General features: G+C 39.6%; 1 protein-coding gene across 1 annotated transcript; it reads right to left on the bottom strand.

Moving 5' to 3' along the window:
- Positions 1–417: 417 nt before the first annotated feature.
- On the bottom strand, positions 418–2998 carry fibinb (fin bud initiation factor b). The gene has a single exon (XM_054770747.1). It carries the CDS (start codon positions 2650–2652, stop codon positions 2032–2034), a length of 621 nt encoding a protein of 206 aa, XP_054626722.1. The 5' UTR covers positions 2653–2998; the 3' UTR covers positions 418–2031.
- Positions 2999–10360: the final 7362 nt, after the last annotated feature.

Here is a 10360-nt window from a genome sequence, read left to right as displayed (position 1 = left end):
TGGAGGGGAACTTTGTCATTGTAAAACACGTGGCAGGACAGTTGTGATTAGAGTACGCTCACACTGTGGGCTCTGTCAAAGGAGCAACGTCAGCTTCTTCCCACTCATGAGTAAAAATGACAAGAAATGCAGTGACTAATCAGCCATATTTTCTAAAGAACATCCAATATCTTCAATCACAGCTCCTTCAAACACAATCTCTTTATTTGAGAAAACACAACACAGACTGTTAAGTGTTATCACACAAATGAGTGTTTGACATTGAAACTATCGAGTGCTGCCAGCAGTCTTTATCTATATTTTATATATATATATATATACATACAGTATATATGTGTTACATCTGTCTCTTGAAAGAATACATATATGCTGCTCTATTTCAAAACTCTACATGAACAATGAATACACATTAAAGTCTTCTGTAATATATTTACTGGCACTCACAGTATTTACGTAGTACTTGCAAAAATACACTGTGCATTTTGTATTGCCTCTGTCGGCCTAGCACTTTGAGCTAAACATTTAGCACCAGAACAGTAAAGAACCGTGCAGCATCTGCTGGCCGATGAAGCAAAACAACAACTGTATCAATACTGCATGTAAACATCCCGTCATACCCTGGAAACATTCACCCCGAATGTCAGAAGATAAGAATTTATTCTTCCCATCTGTTTACCTTGTGTTCCTGAAAATACGTCCTCCAGTGAGTAACGTTTTAGGATCACTGAGTCCAGCACATTTTGGTGTTACTCTGTGACCATACTTCAAGAAGCGGCAGTTTAACAGGAATACAAACAATACTGAACACACTGACCTTAAAAAAGACAATCCAACAAGAAAATGTGTAGTTTTGGTGTACTGATGTGGCCAAGAGGGCCAAACATTACTATGGCAATGTTATCCATGCATTTCAAAATACAAAGTGTGAAAAACACATATGTCCTTTGTGCTTTGTTATGTTTTGTTAAACTTACATATCTATTGCCGAATTTGCAGCCATTTCCTCAACTGATCAAGAGCGATGGAGTGGAGGGTGGGGGGTTGTCCCTCAAACTGCCTAATACTTCTTTAAGTTTGATATTTTTTTGAAACATTATACTATTTCTTCCATAATCCAAACACATTGCAGTTTATGATTCCATTTGAACATGGTGCATATCCACATATGTAATGAAAGTCAGGTACCGTTGCTGCTAAATAGTCTTGAATTTAACAGGAACAAGCAGACTTTCAATTATTTTAAACATATTTTGGGTTATTATAATTATGACAGCATTGATATTGTGGAAGTTTGCATCAGTTCTATATGATGATAATGTAAAGTGCACAACATCCATAGAATAATAAAAAAAAATCTTATATGAAACTTATATGAACTTTGTGAGGAAGTAAGCTGTTTCAAACCTGACACATAAGGTGAGTAAAACTACAATTTACTGAAAAAAAAGCACCTAGACGCACCTGTAAGGTGTCCAAAGTGCGGCCCGGGTCCATTTGAAGCTCATAAGAGACTCATTGCATTGTGTTTACTGCGTTTAGTCACATAAGATATATAGATATATATCAATATAGAGGCAACTCTCAGTATGATTTAATGCGTGCATAAGCTATCTATTCATTACTGAACATGCTCTATTCTTTTCTCTTTAATTAGAAAACGGTGACACTTTACACAGGAAGTTAAATATACGCATGTAAAAGATATGGTGGGAATAATTTATCAATAACAGATATGTAGAAAGGGGCAGGATTAAATAAGATCTGCTTCTTCCTACTACTTTTCATGCGGAATTGTGTAAGTGTAGCCATGTGATGTTCCTGAATGTTACTTGTTTGCCATGTTTGAAACAAATAAACCATACCATAATATAGACATTGTCAAAACTGAGCCTCATACCTTTGTAGAGGGCACTTGGGCGTTGTGGTCATAATGGTGTGTGAGTGATGGATTGATTTACAACCCCTATTAACGCTCAGAAAAGTAACTAAGTAACTAAATAAACCAAGTAGAAGGTAGGGATTACTTAGTAGTCAGTATTTCATGTATTCATTCTTCAGTCTACTGAGCCGTGTACCGTGGCTGCGGATGATGAGGGAGAGCAGCTCATGTTTGTCCTTCAGGCCCAAAGAAATGTCCAAAGTCTCCTTGAGGGCGTCCCGAGTGTTGACTATCATGTTGAGGAAGTCGTCGCTGAGCCGGTGCTCCTCTTTCAGCTCGCTCTCTTGGCTCTGCTTGAACTTCACCTCCAGCTCCAGCAGAGATTTCTCCGAGTTTGTGAACGCCTCGCTGATCTGCGTGGTTTCTCTCCGCAGGTACTTCCCGTAGCTATCCTCTCCGTCCAAGTCGTATGAGATGCTTCTGCCTATCCCCTCCAACACCCGGGCAGAGTCCTCAATCTGCCGCTTGATGATTGTGAAATCGTCCCGGATGACCGAGTCCTGGTCCTCGTCTGGACCGCACTTTCGCTCGTCGGTCATTCTGAAAAGCAGTTGACATTTCTCCGGGTCGTCGTTCTCCTCGTAGTCGCCGTCCGGCACGAAGTAGTGGTGAAAGGTGCCGTTAGACATCTCTGGCTGTAAAGGTCCGCTATAGTAGGCTCCATACATCGGTAACATCCCCGCACACAGTAGCAAGTGCAGAAAAGCCATCATGTTGTCCAAAAGCACTCACACGACCACTTCACACCACACACAAGGGTCCGTTTTTGTGACTACTTCAGTCGGCAGGGAAACATTTGAAACAGCTGCCCAGTTTACTTTCATGTGGCAGTCCTCGACGTGCTCAAGCCAGCCAAAGTGGTGTAAAAAGTGGTAGAAGTATACTCCTCCTGTGGTGCCTGGCAGGCTCCACGATGCTTTTAGAGTAAAAGCTGGCTTCTGAGTGGAAACCATTCAACTTCCGACTTTAGTTGGTGCCGCAAACGCAACATGTGGATGGCTGCAGCGGTGCGCGAGGAGTCCTGTTAATAATACACCAGCTCCTCTCAGATTACAGCCCATGTCGTCACTTGAAGGCAGCACTGTGGTCTGGCCAGCCTGCTGCTACTCTAAACAGGAGCCTCACACATGTGTTTTAAGTGCCTGTCCATTGGCGTTCATTGACTGAATGTCTGTATTTTTGAATAGGTACACAATAGCTACACTTCTATGACTGTGGGATAGCAGTATGAATCATGGACGTCATTAAAAAGTTCCTAAACCCCCGAATATTACATCTGATTTATTTTTTGGTGTAAGAAATTAGTTCAGCCATGGAGGCTGCGTGTCATTGCTTCTCTCTTAAGCAAAGATAAAGCTCCTGCAGTCAGCAGAGTGTTTTTTTTTTTTTAATTAAAAAATGAGGACTTAATTCGCAGTGTTGGGAGTAACAGTGTTAAACATAACGCGGTTGCAAACACCAACAGGTAATCTAATTAATTACTATTTCAAACATTACAACGCCACAGTGAAATGTGGCTATTATTGTAGCATCCAGTCAGAGTGTGACACTCATTTTTAATTTTATTCTGACCTTAACACAACAGCCTTGCTCAGTTCCAACACAGTATACAATGGAACCTCGGTTAGCGTCATTAATCCGTTCCAGAATGCATGGAAATATTCCACTATATCTTCAATTTGCAGACCATCTCTGTGCTCCATACACACACAACACTTCCTCATTCTCCACGTATTACACATGAGGTGCATTCATTGATGTCGGAAATCCGAACATCAACACAAAACACAAGCTGGTCGTTCCATTATGGACTGATATTGTAAGCTCTCTTAGGCAAACGGCAGATATTTGAATTTTTTTCAAAAAAGTGATGCAATAATTACTGTCCCTGGTAACTACAGTCACCCCTCGTCACTTTGCGCTACGAATTTTGTAACTTTACTCTCTCACGGTTTTTCAAATATATATTAATTAGTTTTGTGGTTGAATACAGCCAATTACGAGTAATAAAAAAATGAATATTTAAGCAAACGTCACTTCCTGTTCGCCTCTCTTTCAGGTCCCCTAGGGCAGGGGTCCCCAAGGGAAAACTTTCAAGAGCAATGATAAAAAAAGACACATTTAAAAAAAAATATTTAATAGTTAAATAGTTCAAATAGTTAGACTACATCAAATTTTATGTAAATGCATATACATTTTGGAAATAAAAGTTATCATTTTATTGGGAAAATAATGTTAATACTGTTAGAAAGCCCATAATTTTTGCATGTTTATGTCATTTTGTTTCATTATGTTTTGCGGAGCGTTTATTCCTAGCGATCCTTGACCGCACCATAGTTGTGTGCTCCGAGACAAAGTGCAAGTCCCTCCGATGCTGCCGCAGATTTATATTTTTCTCGTTCTTCTTTCACCTCATCATTTTTCTGAAATGCTGGTGCTGGGTGTGGCTGGATAAAGGTGAGCTTTGATGACGTTACTATGTGTGTGTTGAGTGCTGGTGTTTGTATTTCTTCAATGTCAAGTTAATTCATGCTAGCGCACTGGCTGTTACCCACACATCAAGAAACAATGTGATCGTCTTCTCTCTGGAAAACAAACTCCAGGCTTGTACAAATGGTGAGTCTGTATTCAATTTGTGCTTTTAATTTGATGTTCTTGGAAGCTACTTTTCTGAGACGTTTGTTCAGTGCAGGCAGACAAGATGTAATGCGCAGCGCTTTTAATATTAAGCCCAGAAGTGTGTTGTTGCTAGTCTTTCTTTTTTGTTAGGCTTTCACAGCATCAGTGGTCATCTTAATAAGTTAAGAAGACCCTCGGTTATATATTGCATTTTATACACAACACTTAAATAAATAGCATTACAGTCACACGCACACGCACACACACTGCTCTGCCAGAATGCAAACAGGTCCGTGTATTTAAAAAGGTTGGGGAGCACGGCCCTAGGGAAAACATTTGCAGTATAGTTACACACACAAGCATGAGTCTTATTTACTGTGTGTATTCAATGGCTTATTTTCTCTTATGTCTACAATATTGGGTATTACGAGTGTAAAGGTGACTAAATGGGTGTTTTTTTATGTCTAGAATGTTAAAAATAGGTTTTCTATGAAAATATTCCATTTATAAATAAGGAATCCTACTTAGCGGAAATTCACTTATCGTGGTCGGGTCTGGTTAACGAGAGTTAACGAGATAAATGAGAGATTATTGTAATTACCTTTATGAAGTAGTAATTCTGTTACTATTTCAATAACTTTTTTGTGAAAGTAAATGGTAACTATAACAATTTTTTTTTAAAGTAATTCACTCAACACTGTTCTTTCGCATGAAAGTTGTCACATCTCAAAGTTGATTAATCGGCTGTAATTAATGTCATGTTTACCTATGTTTATTTGGGAAAATACTATACTTTTTACTCTACTACACATGTGTCAAACTCGTGCCCTGGAGGGCCAAGACACTGCAGGTTTTCTCTTCAACCAGTTTCTCCAGCAGGTGATTTAATTGATGAGCTCCTTCCTTCAAATTGAAGGAGGTGTTGATCATTAAAATCACCTGTTTTAGTGACCTGCTGGAAAGAAAACCTGCAGTGTCTCGGCCCACGAGTTTGACACCCCTGCTCTACTACATTGTAGATAACTCATTTATTTTTTTTATTGTTTCCCTTTTATTATTCCCTTAATCCTGAAGATTTAGTTGTTTTCAGAAGACATTGGAAGTGAAACTGAAATGTAAAGTGAGCACATTTTCTTGAGAGCACTTGTTTTTTTTTTAGTTGTTTGCTGGCATCAAATAACAAGTCTTGTGACCTGTTGAGCCTGTTGAGTTGGAAGCATTTTAAATAGTTGTCCTCCCCACAGCATGAAAGTGCTGAACCAGGTTCTAATCCTAATTGTGTCTTTTTTGACGAATTGACATTTGCATGAAGAACATTCCATCCCTATACTGAAATACCATACTTTCTGTGTCGAAGGATGATATCTTATATCTAAAACACATCAGTGCAAACTCATAAGCCCATTCACATGAGCAGATCTTTCCAGTGGAAAATGCAGATGATGCAGACCACCAGCTTTCCCACTGACTGTTTATTTGGACGACTTAGGGTTGGACTCATCCAAAATGCTTTCAAATTGAAGTGACACACTGTTAAGTTTTGGTTTATTTGCACAGATTTAATGATGGAATTGAAAAATAAACTGAACACCAACAATCCTCATGTAATCCAGTCTGTACAAATCAGAGTGAGTCAATATTGCGTGCTCAAAAGTCTGTCTTCAAATCACTGTGGCCCTGATGTTTATGACCATTTGACATGGCCGCCAAGTCTGACGACTACTCCAACAGTAACAAGAGGCAAAGATGTGAAATTACTTCAACTTGAACAGAAATCTATTAATTGCTGTGAAACATTAGGAGAATGGAAAAGTACCCTTTTTTTTACTGAAGGAATCTCATTGTGGGGTCACAGAGAAGAAGGAAATTCAGTCATTTTTGGTCAGGGTGTGGGACTCAGTTTTAAATTTAATTATACATTAATTCATTCATAGGGGAGCTGGAGCCTATTCCAGCTGATTTTGTGAGGTACGCCCTAGACTGGTCGCCAATCGATCACAGGGCGTGAATGTAATTAAATTCATTGTCATTACAGTACATTATATCATTCTGTAAGGAACGCTACCCACCCACTCTTACTGTCTCTGTTCCCATTCATCCCAGTCGTGTTTGATGGGCTTGAGGTCAGGGTTCTGTGCACTTTCTTCCAAACCCAACTCATCAAAACAGGCCTTGCTATGTGTAAAGGCCTTCCATGTACTGTTGCCACAAAGTTAGATGCATACTATTGTTCAAAGCTGATGAAGAACTACAACAGATTAAGATTCAAGGAGGGAATATGCGATCCAGACCAATTCCTTTTTCTTGGCAGACACTGTGAAGGAGGTGGTATCGTTAAACAATGAATTTTAAAACGTATATTATACGTTTAAAAATTCATTTTTTATATTGTATTTTTTAGCCTTCGTCAATTTTAACAGACTCATATTACCTGTACTGCAGCAAGACCACCAAAGTCCATCGTCTTGCACAGGTCCATATTTCAAAACCCAGCGTCAAAGTAGTGACGTTTCATCTGAAAGTGCCTCCGCAGGTTACATTCCTTTGAAACAGCGTTTAATTTGTGACAAAGTAAACACATCAGCTTCCCCACTGCATTTTCATGTGTACTTTTTTTGAGTTGATAGCACCAGGTTTGTTTAACTGTGAGTCCTCTTCTACCGCTGCTTCATTATGATGCATGCGCCTCGCTGTTGCCCCCTGTAGGGAGGAGGAAGTACTGCATGAACAAGCACTTCTCTAGTTGGACTTAAGGGTTTCCATTATTTGGGTGATGTTTGTGGTTAGCATGTTGGCCACACAGTCAGGAGAGCTTGAAGATCTGGCTTTGAATAGCGTTGGGCATCTCTGTGTGGAGATGGCATGTTCTATGTATGAATGTGACTGTGAATGTTTGTTTGTCTAAATGTGCCCTGCGATTGGACTGGCTGGCAACCAGTCCAGGGTGTACCCTGCCTCTCTCCCAATGTCAGCTGGGATAGGATCCAGCAAAACCACGACCCTCGTGAGAATAAGTGGCATAGAAAATGGATGGATGGATGATGTTTGGCGGGCTGAATGTGGCCCACGGGCCACCGTTGAGGACCACTGCTCCAGTCTAATTAGTGTATGGTTGCACTGTAAACTCAAGTAATTTTTATTAATATACAGTATTTCAGATCTGCCAACCTTGAAGACATTTTATTAGTTTTATGAGGTAACAATGCACAGCCTTATAAATGCAATAGTGGGATAAAATGCAACACAACTTTATGGCTCTAACTCAATTAACCAGGATCAGAACCGACTGCTGTTGGCAAGAACAAGCCGGTAACATACAACAGGCAGATGGAAAGGGAATAACAATCTTTGTGCAGAAGCAGAAAATACTGCAGCATGATCCAAAAGAGCTACAGCCTGAGATCAGCTACACATGCAGAGTGGCTGATTAGGGAGAGAGAGGTGCAGAAGCAGGTGTGGTGATCAGGTGCAAGCTTAATGTTGGGAACTGACTGGGGAGCACTGTTTAACAGATAATGACAGGCTGAAACGACCTGGCAGGTTACAACTGGCAGACGCAGTTATTGGCAAAAATGATGATAGGTAAGTGGGGTTTGATGAGGGTAGCAGTAGTTCAGTCAGTAATGATGGTACCATTACATACAGTAAAATACAACAAATGTCCTTTTTGTCATATTAGGTTTTGTGTGCTACAGTTCAACTATAGTTTAAGACATTGCATTATTGAAGAAGTCGAGGCAAGGCACAGCAGAAACACAGCAGGGACATCTCATGTATCTTAATTGCAACCCTCCTCTGCCCTCGATTTCTTTGACCGCGACCCACAAGTCGATGTCATGCCGCCATATTATGTCTTAAATTCGCCCCAAGGAGAGAGGATCGAAGAGGCTCCATTGTAGCGATATAATCGAGGAACACTTTGCAGTTGAAGTATTTTTGGTCCTAGTCAGTGATATACACATATTGGCCTACACCAGCTGTATTCTACAAGGAGCAGGACTTCACAAATGACATAGTGCTTCTAATGTTCTCATTTTATAATGATCACAACGTGCAGTTAAAGTCTGAAATGAGGAATTCATGTTCTAAAAGCAAGTTTTGGTGATTGTACACTGTTTTTCCATGACACTTTATGTAGTAATACTTGTTTAATTTGGTTGTGTTAGTTCTAATGATGCCAAACCCTTAGTATAAATTTGTGACTTTCAATTTGTGTGTGATGTAAGAAAGACTTTATTCCTCGCGTTATGACCAACATATCAGCACTTTACATACTGTATAATCACATCATCATTCAAACTGCTTCGGATGGGGAAGTGGAAGGAATCTCTGTGGGAGGAGCTAACATAATATCTAAACAGAGGATCAAGGAATAAAGAACTTGCACATACCTGTAGATGTAGATAATCACAATGGTCCCAGAATCTGTCAACATATCTACAGTGCATCGTCCATGAACCCTTTGTTAAAGGACAGTCTGTGTTCTACTTCAAAAGTTACAATGACACCAGGCAAAGCTGCAAAGGATAAGTGGTACAGATGCGTGTGCCCCGAATAAGTAGTAAATATCACAATTATTAAGATCAACTTGTTAGCAGAGGTTCAGATGAATGTGAAAGAACCCGACACGAGTTCTGGCCTTTAGAAATAAACTGGCACAAAGTCCTCTGCTGAATATTTAGGTAAGAGTGTCTTAAAATGAATAGAAATAAAAGCTTACTTGCCCTGCCTGTGAACAACCTCAGTAAAAAATATTTTTGGTTGCACATCTGGAAACATTACTCACTTTAAGCCCTTATGTCACAGTTGAAATCAAATGAGGTCCAGACACCGCGCTTTGTACCGTCTACTCCAAACAGTCTGCTGCAATACCTCAAGCCAAATAAGTGACCCAGCAAACTGAGTGACGACAGGACGGTGGCAGTGGCAAAATGCATTATGTGGACTCTCACAAGCCTCTGCACTAACTCTTGTCTAACAGAATTAGATCGTATTTGCTTTCATAATCAGTATTTCATGACACACTGTGTGGTGTGTTGAACTGGAATTTGATGCACAGTACCGTAAATTCCGGTATATAAGCTGCACCCACTAAATTTATAGGAAAAAACATATTTGTTCTTATATAAGTTGCACCGGTGTATAAGCTGCACGTGTCCATCATAAAGTGCTATATTGTGGTGCGCATGAGTCCGTGAAGACTAGTCAGCTCCTTATTTGGCAGGAGCCAATCATGAGTTATGAATAAACTCACGACGAGTTTGTCAACCCGCTTGAAATTGTAGTAGGTCATTACTCAATATAACAGTCTGACTCACGGTTTTCATCTTACAAACAACATGAAACTCATCACACAGCAACTGACACTCAAACATTATACCTCCATAAAAATAGAAACATGTATCAAACGAGTTTAATATGAAAAAAAATTGTTCCCATAAAGCATTTCGTTTAAGAAAACCATTTAATTGGCGGAGCATAGAAAGCATAGAAAATGGTGCTGCAATGCTATTTCTGTCCACTAGAGGGAGCCATAGGACTGGATCCCAAAGGCCAGAGGGAAGCTGATGTCATTGCAGGCCCCCAATGAATGCGTTGCTCAGACACAATGCCATAAGGGAAAACTTTAAAATATTGCGTTTGTAAAAAAAAAAAAAAAAAAAAAAAACTCATATTGGGACATGTTTGTATATTTTTAGATACACCTTTTGAGTTTTAAGTTGATGTGTGATGAATTTAGTGCTGTTAGTAAAATGTTTTTTAACAGGTGTTTTGTGTTGTTATACTGATATATATATATAT

The sequence above is a fragment of the Dunckerocampus dactyliophorus genome, chromosome 3 (assembly GCF_027744805.1).
Source record: "Dunckerocampus dactyliophorus isolate RoL2022-P2 chromosome 3, RoL_Ddac_1.1, whole genome shotgun sequence".
NCBI lineage: Eukaryota > Metazoa > Chordata > Actinopteri > Syngnathiformes > Syngnathidae > Dunckerocampus > Dunckerocampus dactyliophorus.
Note: the sequence above shows the minus strand (reverse complement) of the source record. Positions and strands in the feature narration are given on the sequence as shown.

Bases quoted from the DNA above. Each gene is read 5' to 3' on its own strand.
- fibinb (XM_054770747.1), bottom strand. From the start codon at position 2,652: ATGATGGCTTTTCTGCACTTGCTACTGTGTGCGGGGATGTTACCGATG.